This window comes from Chanodichthys erythropterus, chromosome 8 (genome assembly GCF_024489055.1).
Source record: "Chanodichthys erythropterus isolate Z2021 chromosome 8, ASM2448905v1, whole genome shotgun sequence".
NCBI lineage: Eukaryota > Metazoa > Chordata > Actinopteri > Cypriniformes > Xenocyprididae > Chanodichthys > Chanodichthys erythropterus.
In genome coordinates, this window is record NC_090228.1 from 13,617,875 (window position 1) to 13,638,109 (window position 20,235).

Here is a 20,235-nt window from a genome sequence, read left to right on the forward strand (position 1 = left end):
TAGGGCGAGCCTGGCGAACCAGGACCAACTGGAGCACAGGGCATTCAGGGTATCCGTGGCAACCCGGGCATCCCTGGGTCACCAGGTCAAAGAGGTCAGCCAGGTGACCCTGGAGAGCCAGGTAGAAAGGTAATAGTCAACCCGTTCTATATGTTAAATAATTTCATTTTTGTTATGACTATGTTGATTGAATCATGCTATTTGAAAGTGAGAAATTTGCTATTTTTGTATGTTTTTACAGGGTGATAGAGGGAGACGAGGAAAGAATGGCTCAACTGGCACTCCAGGAGCAATTGGTCCTCCTGGACAGCAGGTACCACTGTTGTATTTACTCTGTGTTTCAATACGTTTACTCTGGATTTATAGAGTGAAAAGTGAAGGGCTAGAATGAACTGAGAACTTGTTCTTTTTAACAGGGTCCTCCTGGCCTTGCCGGGGTTAAAGGTGAAAAGGTAAGTCACTGCATGTTATGTTGATGCTCAACATTAACAGGTTAATTTGAAATACCCCACAAACAGATATAAATATAAACATTCCTGAAAAGATTCATCTGCTTTCATCAGGGAGACAGTATCCCAGGGGAACCAGGTGACAGAGGAATTTCTGGGCTCCCAGGTCGCCGGGTAATATTATGATAAATGTTCCTTCAGATAGATTGTAGGTATAACATTTATTCCGTAATTAGTTTATTGTCATTATTAAAGAAAATAAATGATGAATTATAAAACCTAGTGTTGAGACAATTGCATGTCTTTTTTTGTCTGTGTACATTAAATGCTTATTAATAACTCTTTCTCATCATCACAAGGGAGCCAAAGGCACTGTCGGTGCTAGAGGGCCTCCGGGTCTCATGGTAAGTCATGTGTGATTCTGGAGACAATATTTTGTAAAAAATTAAATGCAGACCCGATTTCAAGTTTATGGGTAGATCGATCGATCCATCCATCCATCCATCCATCCATCCATCCATCCATCCATCCATCCATCCATCCATCCATCCATCCATCCATCCATCCATCCATCCATCCATCCATCCATCCATCCATCCATCCATCCATCCATCCATCCATCCATCCATCCATCCATCCATCCATCCATCCATCCGGCACCCTATCACAAGGAACTAGCCTTCCTTAGCTTTATATTGATTTTAAATTGATTGATTTGTTAACTGATCAACACCTGAAAGAGAAAAAATAAGACCCAGTTACTGTTAAAAAAAAAAAAATATTTACAATATTCAGAGAACAGGAGTTCCATATTTTAGGGATACAGAATCTCTTTCCATCAACCTCAAATGGTCATCCATATCAAAGCTAAACCTTATCACACTCTCACATCTCTCTGTTTCTTTGCATCTGCTCTCACTGTCATGGAAAAAATAGCATTGGCACCAATGTCTTGTTGTTGTCCTGTCCCCCTGTCAACTGTACTATGAAAATGAAAAAAAAAATGGAAAAAAATACATTTTTTGATACACGATACCTGGCAAAACTTGAAACTTGAAATTATCAAAGTTTCACAGCTGTCATGATTCTGTGCCATGTGTTAAGTTCTTGTGACCTTTCTCTTTAATTAAGGGTCCCAAAGGCCTGACTGGTGTGAAAGGAGAAAAGGTGAGTTTCCATTTTTAACCCATCTTGGTTTCAATTCAAATCAAGTTTACTACATTAAACCATGTCTTGAACATTAGGGGGACCAAAGTTTTTTATTGGGGTGGGGGACAAGAAAAAATAACATTGTATAACATGTCAGACAGTCCTAAAAATTTAACTTTTAAAACTTTTTGTCATCCTAACAACAAAAAGAGTTCTGCATAATGGAGTGCAGCAAGAATATTCTATTCTGTTCCTAACTCTTGGGTAGGACTTGTCCCCCTCAATGTCTATGGTGGTTATGGCCGTGTATTGAAGGGCTTTAAATGTTAATAGCCAAGCCAACTCTGCCAGGGTCATTCTCTGTAGCTCAAAGACTTATAGGCAGCTTTGACAGCACTACTGTGCTCACAAAGCCTCTCTTCTCTCTGTATTGACTTGCCAGTGCCTTCTCTTCAACTCTTTTTCTGCTCAAGTCAATCTTAGTATGTTTGAAACTGCTGTGAACAGCACTTTCTTCTCAGAGACATATACACTCACACCAACATCACAATCTGCGTCAGTTGTGACGTAGTGTATGACAGGTTCAGATTTACAGTAGTGTTGAATCAATACCGCTTGAAACCAAAGAAGTATTTAACAGTCCATCTGACATAACATTTTAGACTCGATTGTTTAGAATATAACCCTGACAAAATTAATAAAGACAAAACTTTTTGACTGACAGGGTGACAAAGGTGTGCCTGGTCACAGAGGAGACAAGGTATGGACAGCATAAGCATAGATTCAATGCCTTGATGGGATTTATTTAGATTTACTACCATATTGTTTTCCTGTTTTTGTAGGGTAGCCCTCTCTCCATGCCAGGACCCAGAGGATATAAGGGTCTAAAAGGAGAGCCAGTAAGATTTCTGTATTCACTAATTCACTAAGTTCACTAATATTTCCTATATTTGAATCATAATTGATTGTGCAAATTCAAAACACTTCACAACACTTGTGAGCCATTTGAATTTTTAGTTGTTTTGGTAACACTTTACAATAAGGTTTCATTTGTTAAGGTTTGTTAACTACATCAGTTGACATAAACTAACAATGAACAATACTTTATTATAGCATTTATTTATCTTATAGTTAATGTCAAACTCAATATTTAAGGCATCAATATTTGTATCTGTTAACACTAATGCACTGTGAACTAACATGAACACGAAAGCTTAATAATAAAATCTGTAAAATTATATTGCTCATTGTTAGTTCATGTTGGTTAATGTTAACAAATGAGACTTCAATGTAAAGTGTTACCTTTTTTAAGTAGAAATGACATACAGGGCAATGTATGTCAATGTTTGTCTGAATTTTATATGGAAGGGTGAACGTGGGCTTCCAGGATTTGACGGAGATAAAGGAGAGAAGGGTGAAGATGGTCCACCTGGTGCGAAGGTATTTTACACACCGTTCTGAGTGAAATATACATTACTGTTAAATTGTTTTGGGTCATGTTTTCTGAAGGATCATGTGACACTGAAGACTGGTGCAATGGCTGCTGAAAATTTAGCTTTGCCATCATAGGAACAGTTATTTTAAATTGTAATAATATTTCACACTAATACTGTTTTTTTTTACTGCATTTTTAACAATTAATGCAGCCTTGGTGAGCATAAGAGCAAAAGCTAAACCTTTGAACAGTAATGGATGGCCTATAGAAAATCATGTACATGGACCATGTAAAGTGAATTTCCATCACATTTCATATAATTTAAGGGACTGAAGGGTGAGGCTGGTACCAAAGGAGGCATGGGGACTTTTGGTGCACGTGGTCCAGTAGGACAAAAGGTCAGAATTAGCTCTACTATGAAGTTTTTGCACTATGGTGCTATATAAAACTGCATTTTTAGGATGGGTTATATTGTTTTGTTTGGCATGGTAAATGTTTGAACGTAAAAAATCTTTCCTCAGGGAGATCCAGGGGAGCCAGGCGCCAATGGAGAAAAGGTAACCTGAGTGGTTGTGGTTGTTCCATAAACCAAGTTCAAGATGTTTGCATTTTTAAGGATTATACTTCTATAACTTTGGTTAAAACATACTGATTGGCTGAGATTTGTTACAGGGCCGAAATGGAGAACATGGATTGGATGGTGAAAAAGGTGATAAGGGAGACATGGGCCTGCAGGGCAGAAAGGGGGATCAGGTGAGAATATGAATCATCTGAATAAAATATTAATTCTGAAGAAAATCCTCTGAGCAACTGAGAGGGAGAACACCCTTCCTTACTAACTACATTATTTAGATGAATGATTAAATAATTAAGCAGGCCGTCCTGTCAGTTTTTTTTTTTTTTTTTGTTTAAAAAGTTGTTTAAGATCACACACTTTATTCAGGGACAGAGTGTGAGCTCACTGGTTTGTGTGTTCAGGGTGAGACAGGTGAGCCTGGTTTACCTGGAGATACAGGAATTAAAGGAGACAAGGTAAGAAGTGTCAATCTGGCCTTATTGATTTAGTTTTTGTGTTTTCACCTGCATGTAACCATTGTACTGTTCTCCTGTAGGGCTTCAGAGGTTTCCCTGGTCGGATAGGGAACCCAGGACTGGATGGAGAACAGGTATTTTTGTCTACATCTTTAATGAAAAACTGGATTAAAGAAACCACCAAGAACATTTTTGATTGTAAAACACAGGGTGATTCTGGGGACCCTGGCAGGCCTGGCATTCCAGGACTAAATGGTATCCCAGGACGAAAGGTGAGCCACTACACAAACAGATATCATCATCATGTAAAGTTAAGTATAGAGACAGAGCGCATTTAGTATAATCTGAAAACCACGCCTACCGGAGGGGAAAACAATCCAACAGTCTCCATTGACTTTGTATAGCGTGAGGCTGCCTCCTTGTCTTTTCTGACTTATTACAAAAAACAGAACAATGCCTAAAAGCTGCTGTGTGACAAGGTGTACAGCTAACAAGCTAAAAAACGCAGAAATACGTTTTTATAGGCTGTCGACCCCAAAAAAAATCGGCGACAACATATGCTAAACAAAAACAAACCATTCATTATTTTTAACCATGTCAAAGAATTATTTCACCTGTCGCCAATTACATTTCTCTCCAGTGTATTTCTTATAGTAATATGACCCGTAGCGCTCTCTCTCACTGCCTGTATCCACTTTTGTGTCCTTAAACATTCATTTTTTGGGGTCGACAGCTTATAAAAACTTTTTTTTTTAGCTTGTTAGCTGTACACCTTGTCACACAGCTTTTAGGCATTGTTCTGTTTTTTGTGACAAGTCAGAAAAGACAAGGAGGCAGCCTCACACAATACAAAGCCAATGGAGACGGTTGGATTGTCGTCGCCCCGACCCCCCCTTCCTCCCCCCTCCCCCTCCCCCCGGTGGGCGTAGTTTTCAGATTATGACGCGTGTCACTCGGTCTCTAAAGATTTTTTTTTTTTTTTTTATGTTTAGGGTGAAAAAGGTGATAGTGGATTGAATGGTCTTGATGGAGCTCCAGGACAGAAAGGAGAGAAGGTATACTGACAAATTACAGCACCACATTAAATGATGAAAGCATATTGCAATCAGGAGCTGTCAAGCTTCGAAACGGACTAAAACAGAACCATAAAATTATCTTAAAATTAGACCACATGACTCATGCGCTACATTTCCAAGTCTTCTGAAGCGATACGACAAATTTGCGTGAGGAACAGACCAAAATGTTGATTACAAATTACCCTCTGCTTTTAGTTATCAGATTACACATTTGTGGTTATACATATTCAAACTTATCGGATATCATTAAATAAAATTAAAACCATTAAAAACATTTTAGGTTCATTGAAATAAAGCTGAAAAGATAGATAATTACAAGCTAAAAAATTAGAAGTGCTTCCTTGGCAGCTAACTGAAATGTGACATGCAAACAGAAGAGGACAGACAAGGTGAGTATAAACAAACTGTTCTTTATTGCTAATTCGTGAACACAGCAGGATTCAAACAGGTGAGGGTAAGTCACTGAAAAATGAAGCTGGTGGACTTAGCTGAAGTTAATGCAGGTGCAGAGATGGTGGTGATGGCTGAGCAGAGTATCCAGGGAGACAATGCAGGGAACAGAAGACAGATGACAGGTCAGGAGCAACAGGTAGGATTCTCAGGTGAGCAAAACAGGTCTGTTTAGCGTCTAATTGTTGAGATCAGAACCAGAGTGAAGTGTGTGAGGGCCTTTTGAGTGGTGCAGATGAGTGACAGCTGGTGGTGACCAGTGATTGCAGATGGAGTGCAGGTGAGTATGAGGTGGGATGATGGGAAATGTAATGAATGTGCACTGACTGGACTGGTGACCATGACAGTAATCCTCCCCCATGCCAATCCGGGAAGGAGGGTGGGCATCCTGGAGTCTTGGCAGGTCTCTAGGGTGAAGCCAGTGGCTTGGCAGACTCCAGGATAGTACTGATTACCAGGGAGGTTCTGGCAGATCAGGGAGCCAAGGTGGCACTTGGCAGTTCAGGAGGCCATGGCGGTGCTGGCAGTTCAGGAGGCCACAGAGGTACAGGGGACACAGAGGTACAGGGGACACAGAGGTACAGGGGACACTGGAGCCTCCGAGGGAACTGGAAACTCAGGGGACCACGGAGGAACAGGGGGCACTGGAGCCTCCAAGGGCACTGGAAACTCAGGGGTGGTGTTGCGGCCTCTGTGGCCTTGGCCCAGACTCCAAGCTCAGCCACTAAGGTCAGGAATGGATAGCCCCCTCCACCCCAAAATTTCTTGGAAGGATCTCTGGGTTTCTGGCTTGGAGAGGACTATGGAACTATTCACTGGACGATGATAGTCAGGGGCTGGAGCCTGCACTGGACGATGATGATAGTCAGGGGCTGGAGCCTGCATTGGAGAATGATGATAGTCAGGGGCTGGAGCCTGCACTGGACAATGAGGATAGTCAGGGGCTGGAGCCTGCACTGGACAATGAGGATAGTCAGGGGCTGGAGCCTGCACTGGACAATGAGGATAGTCAGGGGCTGGAGCCTGCACTGGACAATGATGATAGTCAGGGGCTGGAGCCTGCACTGGACAATGATGATAGTCAGGGGCTGGAGCCTGCACTGGACAATGATGATAGTCAGGGGCTGGAGCCTGCACTGGACAATGATGATAGTCAGGGGCTGGAGCCTGCACTGGACAATGATGATAGTCAGGGGCTGGAGCCTGCACTGGACAATGATGATAGTCAGGGGCTGGAGCCTGCACTGGACAATGATGATAGTCAGGGGCTGGAGCCTGCACTGGACAATGATGATAGTCAGGGGCTGGAGCCTGCACTGGACAATGATGATAGTCAGGGGCTGGAGCCTGCACTGGACAATGATGATAGTCAGGGGCTGGAGCCTGCACTGGACAATGATGATAGTCAGGGGCTGGAGCCTGTACTGGAGAATGATGATAGTCAGGGCTGGAGCCTGCACTGGACAATGATGGTAGTCAGGGGCTGGAGCCTGCACTGGACAATGATGGTAGTCAGGGGCTGGAGCCTGCACTGGACGATGATAGTCAGGGGCTGGAGCCTGCACTGGACGATGATGATAGTCAGGGGCTGGAGCCTGCATTGGAGAATGATGATAGTCAGGGGCTGGAGCCTGCACTGGACAATGAGGATAGTCAGGGGCTGGAGCCTGCACTGGACAATGAGGATAGTCAGGGGCTGGAGCCTGCACTGGACAATGAGGATAGTCAGGGGCTGGAGCCTGCACTGGACAATGATGATAGTCAGGGGCTGGAGCCTGCACTGGACAATGATGATAGTCAGGGGCTGGAGCCTGCACTGGACAATGATGATAGTCAGGGGCTGGAGCCTGCACTGGACAATGATGATAGTCAGGGGCTGGAGCCTGCACTGGACAATGATGATAGTCAGGGGCTGGAGCCTGCACTGGACAATGATGATAGTCAGGGGCTGGAGCCTGCACTGGACAATGATGATAGTCAGGGGCTGGAGCCTGCACTGGACAATGATGATAGTCAGGGGCTGGAGCCTGCACTGGACAATGATGATAGTCAGGGGCTGGAGCCTGCACTGGACAATGATGATAGTCAGGGGCTGGAGCCTGCACTGGACAATGATGATAGTCAGGGGCTGGAGCCTGTACTGGAGAATGATGATAGTCAGGGCTGGAGCCTGCACTGGACAATGATGGTAGTCAGGGGCTGGAGCCTGCACTGGACAATGATGGTAGTCAGGGGCTGGAGCCTGCACTGGACGATGATAGTCAGGGGCTGGAGCCTGCACTGGACGATGATGATAGTCAGGGGCTGGAGCCTGCATTGGAGAATGATGATAGTCAGGGGCTGGAGCCTGCACTGGACAATGAGGATAGTCAGGGGCTGGAGCCTGCACTGGACAATGAGGATAGTCAGGGGCTGGAGCCTGCACTGGACAATGATGATAGTCAGGGGCTGGAGCCTGCACTGGACAATGATGATAGTCAGGGGCTGGAGCCTGCACTGGACAATGATGATAGTCAGGGGCTGGAGCCTGCACTGGACAATGAGGATAGTCAGGGGCTGGAGCCTGCACTGGACAATGAGGATAGTCAGGGGCTGGAGCCTGCACTGGACAATGATGATAGTCAGGGGCTGGAGCCTGCACTGGACAATGATGATAGTCAGGGGCTGGAGCCTGCACTGGACAATGATGATAGTCAGGGGCTGGAGCCTGCACTGGACAATGATGATAGTCAGGGGCTGGAGCCTGCACTGGACAATGATGATAGTCAGGGGCTGGAGCCTGCACTGGAGAATGATGATAGTCAGGGCTGGAGCCTGCACTGGACAATGATGGTAGTCAGGGGCTGGAGCCTGCACTGGACGATGATGATAGTCAGGGGCTGGAGCCTGCACTGGACGATGTTAATAGTCAGGGGCTGGAGCCTGCACTGGATGATAATAGTCAGGGGCTGGAGTCTGCACTGGACAGTGATGGTCAGGGGCTGGAGCCTGCACTGGACAATGATAGTCAGGGGCTGGAGCCTGCACTGGACGATGTTAATAGTCAGGGGCTGGAGCCTGCACTGGACGATGTTAATAGTCAGGGGCTGGAGCCTGCACTGGATGATAATAGTCAGGGGCTGGAGTCTGCACTGGACAGTGATGGTCAGGGGCTGGAGCCTGCACTGGACAGTGATGGTCAGGGGCTGGAGCCTGCACTGGACGATGATGATAGTCAGGGGCTGGAGCCTGCACTGGACAGTGATGGTCAGGGGCTGGAGCCTGCACTGGACAGTGATGGTCAGGGGCTGGAGCCTGCACTGGACTATGATGATAGTCAGGGGCTGGAGCCTGCACTGGACGATGATGATAGTCAGGGGCTGGAGCCTGCACTGGACAGTGATGGTCAGGGGCTGGAGCCTGCACTGGACAGTGATGGTAGTCAGGGGCTTGAGTCGCCTCTGGACAAGGAAGGGATTTGGCGACCATTTTGGTTGAGGGCTCAGATGTGGCGGCTATTCTGGCTGAGGGCTCAGGTGTGGCAGCCATCCTGGGATGAGGCTCTGGGACGGCGGTCATTTTAGAACGGGACCTCTGACTGACAGCCATCTTAAGAGGAGATGCTTGGGCTGACTGGAATACATATGACAGGACGAAGCTCTCAAGACATCGGTGACATCCAATCCAGCAATATCAGGGAGTTCTTGTGGATGGACAGTTGGCCCCAGTCCGGTACAATGTCTTTTTGGTCTCGTCATTTAGGGAGCTGGTCTGGATGAGACAACAGAACTTCTCAGTGAAAGTAAACCGATCACGACTGGATTGAGCTGCCACCATAATTTTCCAGCGAAATCCCAGATCATTTCCCCTTGTTTTGTGGTCTGGTCTTCTGTCACGCACACAGAAGCGGACAGATGAGGTGAATATAAACAAACAGTTCTTTATTGCTGGTAATAATGGGAGGAAAATATGGGTCATTGAAATATGAAGCTGGTGGACTTAGCTGAAGTTAATGCAGTGTTCTTTGTGCAGGTGCAGAGATGGCAATGATGGCTGAGCAGAGGATCCAGAAAGACAACACAGGGGACAGAAGACAGGTCAGGAACAACAGGTAGGATTCTAAGGTGAGCATAAGGGTTCTGTGTAGCTTGTCATTGATGAGACCAGAACCAGAGTGAAGTGTGTGAGGGCCTTTTGAGTGGTGCAGATGATGAGTGACAGCTGGTGGTGATCAGTGATTGCAGATGGAGTGCAGGTGAGTATGAGGAGGGATGATGGGAAATGTAATGAATGTGCAGTGACTGGACTGGTGACCATGACAGTAAGCTGAAGCACAAAAAAATACCCACTGGAAATAAATAAAAACTACAACTGAACTGAAAGGTACAAAATTACTAAAAATTAAACTAAAATAAAAATAAAAGCTAAATCAAAATGTCAATTAAAAATATAATAGTCTCTAAATATAAATAGTACTGATATAACACTGTTACCATGTCATGATCGGTTACAAGACATAAAGAAACCATGATTGACACCACACTTGTCACATCACATCATCATTCAGATTTGAATATGTGCAATTTTTTTCTCTGTCCTTATAACCAGTATATTTATATTTTTCATTTATTTAACCCATTCTTCTTCAGGGTGCAACTGGTTTCCCAGGTTTCTCAGGTTTTAAGGGATCTCCTGGTACACCAGGAACTAATGGGGCTCCAGGCCGGCCTGGTCCAGTTGGACCCAAAGGTGAAGTGGGACCAAAGGTAAGACCCACTTATGAGGTTTCCATACAAAAACAATAATAGAGCTGAATTAATTATTCCTATGTGTATGTGATTCATCAGACCTTACAGATGGATAAATAGTCAAACCATTGTAATTATGGTCATCTTCACACCTCACTCAATCTCATGTAGAGGAACTGTGGAGGAGGACAAGTCCCTAATTAACTCACAAGAAGGAGAGGATGAGAGAGAGAGATAGAGAGATGGGGGTAGGAGCTATTTCTGCTGGGATGAAGATTTGAGCTATCAAACCAAACACTGCACTAAGGCCGCCTTTAGCCACAATTAAGCATCTCTTGATGCTGATAGGAATGGAGAGGGTTCAGCAAAGCTACACTCATGGACAGAGTCTCTTTAGTAAAGGTGAACTGTACTTCAGCACAGAATCAGCAGAAATGCTTAAAACATCAGGCAGTTTCTGAGAGATGTATAAAGGTCGCTGAAATCAGTTTCTTAATAGTTTTATATTTGACAAGTGTCCTAACAGTAATTATGGGAATATGATGTTATTTTGTGTGTGTGTGTGTGCAAATGCCCTCACAAAGATGGCAATATCTGAAATACTTGTCCTTGTTTGGTTCCCATGAGGAAAACAGCTTATAAATCATACTTTGATGTTTTTTTTTAAATGTAAAAATGCTGAAAAATTTCACTGATGGGTAGCTTTAAGGTTAGGGGATCAAATACAGTTTTTACAGTATAAAAATCATTATTTTGTGGTGACATGAGGCTTTTATGTATTACTACCTGACCAACATTGTTTGATGATGTTCCCAGGGAGAGAAGGGGAGGAGAGGCAGAGGAAAGGCCTGTCAACGGGGACCCCCTGGAATTCCTGGCCTCAGAGGCCTGGAAGTAATATGGAATCTGCACACATATAAGTGTATCCTCCACTCTATTAGGACTTTTTTTCAATTCACAAACATATTCACTCTAAAGTTGTATACATATTTTCTATGCAGGGGGAAGTGGGAAGCTTGGGCATGAAAGGAGATAAAGGGGAGCCAGGACTCAGTGTATGTTAACAATTCCCTTTTTCTATGATAAAAACCTATTTATCACAATGTATTACAGATAATTGTGTGATGAGAAACTTGAAATTGTTCCTTTTGTTCAGGTGGATGAAGTGAAGGATATAGTGACAAAGGAGGTGGTTGAGAAGTGTGGTGAGTATGTGTGTATGCTCATTTGTATTCTTAAATGCACAATGGACCTTATTGGGGACTTCATAGTGAATACTGCAATTGAAAACAAAACTGTGAGGATATAGACATACTGCAAAAAACGCTTTTTTAGTATTTGTGTCTTGTTTTCCATTACAAATATCTAATAATTCTTAAATCAAGATACATTAAAGTAACTTAAGATTTTAAGTTAATGCTTAAAACAAGAAAAAATATCTGTCAGATGGGGTAAAAAAAAATCTTGCATAGATGTCACAAATTTAAAGGCTTTGTAGTAGAAACTCACATGACAAAGATGAATAAACAGGAACTAACTTTACTAATAAACTCAATAATAACCACAACACCTTAAACGTGTAAACGTAACAAGAATCGACAACAGAATAATCATAACGGGACATTTATACACAGAGTAAATGAGGAACTAAATCACAAACACCTGAAGGTGATGAATAAAAAATGAGTTACCATAGAAACAAACGAGAACTAATACAGACATGACAGAAACTGAACTAAACATAACTGTGACACATAAAGCATATGCTCACTTAATTTAATAACTATTTTGCTTATCAAGTGAATGCATCTTGATTTAACATGTAGTCTACCCACACTAAGATCTATTCAGTTGTGCACTGCACTACTGTCCATTGAAGTGAAATTATGACTGAATAACAGAGTTTCATTAACACATTTATTTGCTGGTGCTTAGAAGTGTGTGATTTTGTGTATTTGTGTGAGCTTGTGTCTCTCAGTATATGTGTTTGGAGGCCCCTGTTGTGGAGACCTCTGGACCCCATGGGTTCCACCATCTGTTGTGTACTAGTGGGCTCTCTTACTGAAGAAAACTGCGAAGAACTCCATGTTCAGAAGTCATTCATTATAATGCGAAAACCAAATTAACAAAAAAATTGGGATTGTTTCATAATTTTATTGAAGTAATGACTTCTCTGGTTTTAAAAATGATTGAATTACTTTACATTTGCATGAAATTAAGTGAAGTAATGATGTTGATGATGATGCCAAATGAAATTTGCATAAAGCATGGTCACTTTCTAAACCAAAGGAAAGGAAATACTCCTTATGGTGAACACCAATGATCCAGATGATGGGAGTATCCTAAGAGAAGACAGAAGAACGGATTCTGCCTCTCGGTTCTTGCCCACCCACCCCAAAGTGTGGGATGTAGAGGTGGAGGACGAGACCACTACAGTTCGTCCTGCTGTTTCAGAGTCTGAGCCAACATTAGCATATGGCAACGTTACAAGTAGGTATATTCCTGCTTTGAACCAATATGTTATAGAATGGCTTCTCTCTTATGATATCATGCCTATATCTTGTCCTTGGGCCCAGAATCATTTGGATGGGGAAACTCTCATTTTATATAGTTTTTATCATCAGTTGTATATTCAAATAAACTCTGAGTGTTGGTTAACTGTATATTTTGGTCTTCTGCAGTGTCATTAGTCCTGGAGGCCAATGCTATTAAGTTGAGATCAGTCATCTTTGAAGATTCATTCATCCATAAACAGTTTATTTAGTTATTTGCAGAAAAATAGGAAATGTTCACATCAGTCATATGCAGCCTGAGGTGAACTTCAATGATCAAAATAAGAACTAAGATACAGTACAGGCTGTCTAGCTGGCTACATTATTATAGGACGTGAAAGACATTATTTGTCTGTGTTTGCACATTCCAGACTGTCAATCTGTCCATTAGTGTTTAACATTTCTTTGTGTTTTTTTTTTATCTTTATAAGCGAGTCATTGAATCATTAATTTAACTGATTCATTCAAAAACAATGATTCATTCAGGCCCTAATGCCACTACTAAGTCTGTGTTGCTCAGAGATGCACAAAGATTAATTGGGTGTCTTTCTACTCATTTAAAAAAAAACATTTCAAATCAAATTAGTATTTTAAGTAATATCAGAAAAATGTACCATCACTATCGCACAATAAACCCCATCAGAGTGATTTATTTTGCAATATTATCCCAATTACAAACCCGATTCCAAAAACGTTGTGACACTGTACAAATAAAAAAGGAATGCAATGATGTGGAAGTTTAAAATTTTTATATTTTATTCAGAATACAACATAGATAAACTGAGAAAATTTATAATTTTAAGGGAAAAATAAGTTGATTTTAAATTTCATGGCATCAACACATCTCAAAAAAGTTGGGACAAGGCCATGTTTACCACTGTGTGGCATCACCTCTTCTTTTTATAACAGTCTGAGGACTGAGGAGACAAGTTGCTCAAGTTTAGGAATAGGAATGTTGTCCCATTCTTGTCTAATACAGGCTTCTAGTTGCTCAACTGTCTTAGGTCTTCTTTGTCGCATCTTCCTCTTTATGATGCGCCAAATGTTTTCTATGGGTGAAAGATCTGGACTGCAGGCTGGCCATTTCAGTACCCGGATCCTTCTTCTACGCAGCCATGATGTTGTAATTGATGCAGTATGTGGTCTGGCATTGTCATGTTGGAAAATACAAGGTCTTCCCTGAAAGAGACGACGTCTGGATGGGAGCATATGTTGTTCTAGAACTTGGATATACCTTTCAGCATTGATGGTGCCTTTCCAGATGTGTAAGCTGCCCATGCCACACGCACTCATGCAACCCCATACCATCAGAGATGCAGGCTTCTGAACTGAGCACTAAAACAACTTGGGTTGTCCTTGCCCTCTTTAGTCCGGATGACATGGCGTCCCAGTTTTCCAAAAAGAACTTCAAATTTTGATTCGTCTGACCACAGAACAGTTTTCCACTTTGCCACAGTCCATTTTAAATGAGCCTGCGCTTCTGGATCATGTTTAGATATGGCTTCTTTTTGGACCTATAGAGTTTTAGCCGGCAACAGCGAATGGCACGGAGGATTGTGTTCACTGACAATGTTTTCTGGAAGTATTCCTGAGCCCATGTTGTGATTTCCATTACAGTAGCATTCCTGTATGTGATGCAGTGCCGTCTAAGGGCCCAAAGATCACGGGCATCCAGTATGGTTTTCCGGCCTTGACCCTTACACACAGAGATTGTTCCAGATTCTCTGAATATTTGGATGATATTATGCACTGTAGATAATGATAACTTCAAACTCTTTGCAATTTTTCTCTGAAAAACTCCTTTCTGATATTGCTCCACTATTTTTCGCCGCAGCATTGGGGGAATTGGTGATCATCTGCCCATCTGGACTTCTGAGAGACACTGCCACTCTGAGAGGCTCTGTTTATACCCAATCATGTTGCCAATTGACCTGATAAGTTGGAAATTGATCCTCCAGCTGTTACAGCTGTGCATTTAACTTTTCCGGCCTCTTATTGCTACCTGTCCCAACTTTTTTGGAATGTGTAGCTCTCATGAAATCCAAAATGAGCCAATATTTGGCATCACATTTCAAAATGTCTCACTTTCAACATTTGATATGTTATCTATACTCTATTGTGAATTATTGCATTCCTTTTTTATTCACAATTTGTACAGTGTCCCAACTTTTTTGGAATCGGGTTTGTATTTCCGGATTTTATCCAGAAGTACATACATATATGTGATTATGATTATGTGCAGTGACTCTGCATATTGCCGTACTTGGTGTTAACTGAAAAATGTGGATATAATATAAGCTTTTCTGTTGCACTCAGGAGCCAGTACTGAGAGAGATGGATTGCAGAGAGAAAAGAGACGAGCACTCAAACTCCACTCAGGTGTGTGTAGAGTAAAAGAGGAGAACATCGTCCTCTGCTGACTGCTGCTCCAAGTGCTTTTAACGAGTTAATACGACTACAAAAACAGCTCACATAAGCAATATAGTCAGATTTCCTGCACAATTAAACCTGGTTCTCGAATTAAAAGGATTTGCAGTGCAAATGTTGGGTTTATATCTAGGATAGTAATACACAGTAATGTTCTTGGCACCAAAAGTATTCTTCTCTTTTTTTCTACAGTCTATTTCTGTCACATCCACACACGGAACAGAAACAGACAGATAAGACCAGAATTAAACCACTGATAAAAGTAACATTCAAATCATCACTCCACAAGTGTGTAGGCTTGTGTGTATACACATGCATATGTGTGTGAGACAGAGAAAAGGAGATAAGACATTTGATTGACAGAGAAATACAAGATGAAATTTGATTTAAAAAGTGGAACTATTGTTAGATTAATAATTTGTTACTTGTTGTATCCTTGCAGTGATGTATGGACAGCTTATATCCATGATTTCATATTTTTATTTTAAATATAGCTATCGTTAAAAACAGATTGTTGCAAATTTATAATTTAATTTTCAATTTTTAAAACATTATTTTCACTAAAACAGTGTGAATGCATTTATACTGATTATGTAATGCTACCTCCACTGAATGCAGACCCGGACGCTGACCGGTGCCTTGAACCCATGTCCGAGGGCCACTGCACTGAATACGTCCTGCTCTGGTACTACTACACCGTCTTAGGAGAATGCCGTCCTTTTGTGTACGGTGGCTGCGGTGGAAATAGGAACCGCTTCAGCTCCAAACAGGACTGTCAGAGCAAATGCATTCTGGGAAGGAGAGGTAAAGTGCCAATCAGAATTCAGACTTCAGGTTCCAATTTACATGGTTAGAAAGATGCTCACCCTAAAGACGTGATTTTTGTCAGAAGTAATTTAGCATAATTTTAAGTTAACTTTTCTTGTCTGCTTTTCTTGTTTTACAGATTCTTGATCCTGAGGAAGAACATTTTGCTATTTTTAACAGCTAAACTGATGTTTATCTCACCAAAAAAATACTAGTTTTGTACATTTTTGTCATTCCGTATGTATATTAGTTTATCACAGCTGTATATGGCAGAGAAAAAGTGTTCATAACTTGTTTATTGTACATCATGTTTGCATTTCACTTCTTTAGCACCACACATTGTTGCACTGTTGTAGTGATACATGCTTACCTACGAATTTCTTACCATTATACCACATTCTTATTTAAAACATAGTTTGATACATATTAACTGAGGTCATGATTCTAAGAGTAAATGCACTATTAATATAATCAACAGTGTTTATTACCTGTTTACCATAAGGTTCACCATTTTGCACTAATGGTTCTGTTTGTAAAATGTTCTTAATCTGACTGTTTTTAAAATATTATGTGAGACAATAAAACAATGAACTGTATATATTTTTGAATGAGCTATATAGTCATAGGGTTCCCTGTAGGTGTGTGGGTGTGTGCGTGAGAACATTTTCACATCGTGACCTCTGATTTTGGACAGTGTTCTCTGAGCTTGGCCCTGGGGTATGTATAAATGCTGCCATATTGGCTTTTCTTCAGCAATGTTTGTCGAGTCGTGTCTGGACGGTGTCTCCTGGGGGCGGCAGAGAAAGTGTGTGTGCATTTGAGCAAATGGACTAGCTGCATTTGTGGGTGGCTTATATGTGTATGTATGTGTTTCCTTCCTCATTATTTTTACCCCTCCTTATCTTTTTGTCTCTTTCTCCTGTGCTAACAGCTTTACCTTCCGCTGACATTGACTCTGTCTTATATAATCTCGCAACTAAGCTGCTCCCTGTTGCAACCCTAGGTTTCTAGCTTTTTACATATGTCCCAGCTGCAGGGGGACGGTGTAGCAGGCTGTGGTCCAATTTAGAGCACATTGAGAAGACTGTGGTACAAGTCGGAATACAGGACGCCCTTTACAGTGTGTCTAAGGGGATCCCTGAGTGAACTTCATTGTGCACACGACAGAGCACAGATGCTCCTTACACCTGCTTTAAAATGTAGTTTTTAAGGTTTAATGAGCTTCCTTTAACGTCATGTGGAATGAAAATATTATTGTTCAGTCCAATGCACAATGTTTACAGCGTTTAAAGGTAATCATTAATGAAGTCTCCAAACTTTAGAGCCCTTGATAGCAAAGCAATAAATCATTAAAGGGAGGTGGGAAGAAAACTCATTAAACTTATGAGCATGAACTGCACAGCAATTAACTCACAGGGACGTCTAAAAAGGAACACAAACATTTTATACGGTCACTGACCCTTACAACTGAGGAAACAATAAATCAGACCCAGAAATTCCTGTCTTATAAATGGCTTAATACACATGCAGAGTAAATTGCTGCGCTATCCATGGTGCTGAATGCCTTCAGATGAGTTGGGAAGTTCTCAGTATACCAGCTTAATCATAAGACTTATAACCAGTTTATTTCAAAGCCAGTCGTGACATTGAGTGGTAGGTTATTTTGTATAATGACAAATAAATTGTATATATATATATATATATATATATATATATATATATATATATATATATATATATAGTTGCACATTTCAAAGAAATCAAGCAAAAATAAATAAAAAAGAGTAAGACATACTACTTTGTAGTTAAACATATTAGTTAACCATAGTTAAGTTAAAAAGCTTTGCTTACTTTTTCCCCCTAAAAACCGTACGTTTGCGTACGAATCCCATCGTAGGAATTCATGGCAAAAAAAACCCACACTTCGTAAAATAGTTCTCTCAAGATCTCGGGTTAGTTTATCTACAGCTAAAAATAGTAATAAACTTTTGCTATAATTCAGGATGTGTGTACATATCTCGCCGCGTTCATCAAATATTAAGCACACAGTCGTCTGTCTGTTTTATATGGTGACAGTAAACGCGCGTTTGGTGCACGAGCGCATTAATCACCGCCTCATTTTACTGGGAGGATCCCAATAAATGACGTTATTGCTGGCGTACGACTACAGCGTAAATGGGCTTATACTAAATGAATGCACGTCCATTGGGCTAACAGTTCAAACGGATATTATCAGCAGCCAGGGAGATATCAAACCCCCTAAATCACTCTTATTTAAGTTGACATTGAGTTGTTGGCTTGCTTACCTTTTTAATAACACTTTGGATTTACGATCCAAAAGTTCTGGTTGACTAACAGTGCTTCACTTCAAAAGACTCTTCTCATCCAAACAGTGCAGGTAAGGTACTTTTGCAGTCCTGTAAGAGATTCAATGGAATCGTTCATTTAAAAAGGACCAAATTTCTCCATTATTTACCCAAAGGTTGTTCCAAACCTGTATGACTTTCTTTCTGGATCACAAAATATGCTATTAAAAGTTGACAGCTTCGGTCTCCATTGCATATTTTTCTCTAAACATTGAAAATGAAAGATTAGGCTACAAGCTAGCGACACCGTTTGTGTTCCGCAGAAGAAAAGAAGTTCATACCGGTTTGGAACAACGTGAGGGTGAGTAAATAATTACAGTTTTTGGTTGAACTGTTCCTTTATGTATATGCGCATTTCTTTCTGAAAGATTTTTAATCAAGTAATTAGTACGAAAGAAATGTTAATCCAAAAGCAATATGTGCTTCATTTTCTCACGCACCTCCGTTCAACAGGGCAAAACAATGTGGTTCGCGCGGACCCTCCTCGCTCTGGCACTTCTTTGCACACCGGTTTCCAGCCTCTGCTTGCCAACGTACAACCCAGAGTACAACTTTCTTTGCAACAATGAGATGTTCTCCGAGACGAATGATAACGGGAAACCGGCGAATTCCTTGCTGGACAGTGTAAACCTCCTGTATAAATCAGCGCACGCGCTTTCCTCTGAGGAGCCGCGCGAGAGGAGGACTGTACCCGCGTCCAAATACAGATACTTGAGCCAGACGCAGCTCAGGAGTAAACTGTACCGCAACAGTGCGAAGAGCGACCGACGCAGCCAGGTCACTCTTTCCCTCGACGTCCCCACCAACATTATGAACATCCTCTTCAACATTGCCAAAGCCAAGAACCTGCGCGCCAAGGCGGACGACAACGCGCGCCTGCTGGCGCAGATTGGAAAGAGGAAATGAACTCTTATCCGTGACACTAATTTGACTTTAATATTTGTTTTTGTAACCAAATGAGGCATGTTATATCTAATTTAATAATGTAATAAAGTTTTTTTTTTTCAGTTGCATAACAAATTAGCAACACTGAAAATTAATGGAACTTATTAGCAGGTGATATAAATGTCTTTAATGGGTAAACGCATAATATGTCACTCTTGTTAGATTGTACAGGAAAGTGTTTAAAATTGGCAGTGAGACTCATGCATTTGTAATCAAAAACACATTGTTTGGTAGGTCAATTTGTATGCTCAATTTTCAGAGAAATAGGAGAGTGCGTCTCAGAGGGACATATTTTGCCAATGCTTTTTCATCTCTCCTTATTCACACAATTTATCTGTACATCTCAATGAAAGGTGAACTGATTATTATTTAAACAAAAACAAAAAACGCTCTATATAAGCTAAGCTATACGGCTGGGTTAGGCTACATATAAATTGGGTTGATGAAACCGACAGTCGAATATTTTTGTACTGAAAATAATTATTTTTTTCTTTAAATAAATAAATAAATAAATGCAAATGAAAACAAAGCGTCCACTGGAAGCATATTATTTCGAGGGGGAATTTTCTCAGGTCTAACCTGTTCAGACCAAGTTATTAATCCAGAGACACACGTGCATTATTTCTATGCAGATAACATAAAAGATAATAAATAAAGTCAGTTTATGATAGGCTAATATTTTAATAGATCTAGATTAAATTAACGATGGCCAGGTTATTTTTTTTTTATGAAAGAAAAAAAAAAGTATTGCATCAATGTAGATTCATGTTTGTAAAGGATAAAAAATAGACACTTGATACGCTTAACTAATGTAGCACAT

General features: G+C 41.3%; 2 protein-coding genes across 2 annotated transcripts in view; both read left to right on the forward strand.

The window, feature by feature from the left end:
* Window positions 1-16,251, forward strand: part of col7a1l (collagen type VII alpha 1-like) — a 73,955-nt gene extending 57,704 nt beyond the window's left edge. The window contains exons 85-108 of the mRNA XM_067392261.1: window positions 4-129; window positions 242-313; window positions 417-452; window positions 564-623; window positions 809-853; window positions 1,581-1,616; window positions 2,323-2,358; window positions 2,441-2,497; window positions 2,967-3,038; window positions 3,360-3,431; window positions 3,555-3,590; window positions 3,706-3,786; window positions 4,012-4,065; window positions 4,146-4,199; window positions 4,275-4,337; window positions 5,058-5,120; window positions 10,220-10,336; window positions 11,135-11,212; window positions 11,320-11,373; window positions 11,475-11,523; window positions 12,608-12,808; window positions 15,187-15,249; window positions 15,916-16,101; window positions 16,244-16,251. Coding sequence (XP_067248362.1) covers window positions 4-129; window positions 242-313; window positions 417-452; window positions 564-623; window positions 809-853; window positions 1,581-1,616; window positions 2,323-2,358; window positions 2,441-2,497; window positions 2,967-3,038; window positions 3,360-3,431; window positions 3,555-3,590; window positions 3,706-3,786; window positions 4,012-4,065; window positions 4,146-4,199; window positions 4,275-4,337; window positions 5,058-5,120; window positions 10,220-10,336; window positions 11,135-11,212; window positions 11,320-11,373; window positions 11,475-11,523; window positions 12,608-12,808; window positions 15,187-15,249; window positions 15,916-16,101; window positions 16,244-16,251 — 1,719 coding nt within the window. The remainder of the gene's footprint in view (window positions 1-3; window positions 130-241; window positions 314-416; window positions 453-563; window positions 624-808; window positions 854-1,580; window positions 1,617-2,322; window positions 2,359-2,440; window positions 2,498-2,966; window positions 3,039-3,359; window positions 3,432-3,554; window positions 3,591-3,705; window positions 3,787-4,011; window positions 4,066-4,145; window positions 4,200-4,274; window positions 4,338-5,057; window positions 5,121-10,219; window positions 10,337-11,134; window positions 11,213-11,319; window positions 11,374-11,474; window positions 11,524-12,607; window positions 12,809-15,186; window positions 15,250-15,915; window positions 16,102-16,243) is intronic.
* A 2,681-nt stretch (window positions 16,252-18,932) lies between these two features.
* On the forward strand, window positions 18,933-19,376 carry ucn3l (urocortin 3, like). The gene has a single exon (XM_067391028.1). It carries the CDS (start codon window positions 18,933-18,935, stop codon window positions 19,374-19,376), a length of 444 nt encoding a protein of 147 aa, XP_067247129.1.
* Window positions 19,377-20,235: the final 859 nt, after the last annotated feature.

Coding starts and splice junctions, on each gene's coding strand:
- ucn3l (XM_067391028.1), top strand. CDS start 18,933: ATGTGGTTCGCGCGGACCCTCCTCGCTCTGGCACTTCTTTGCACACCG.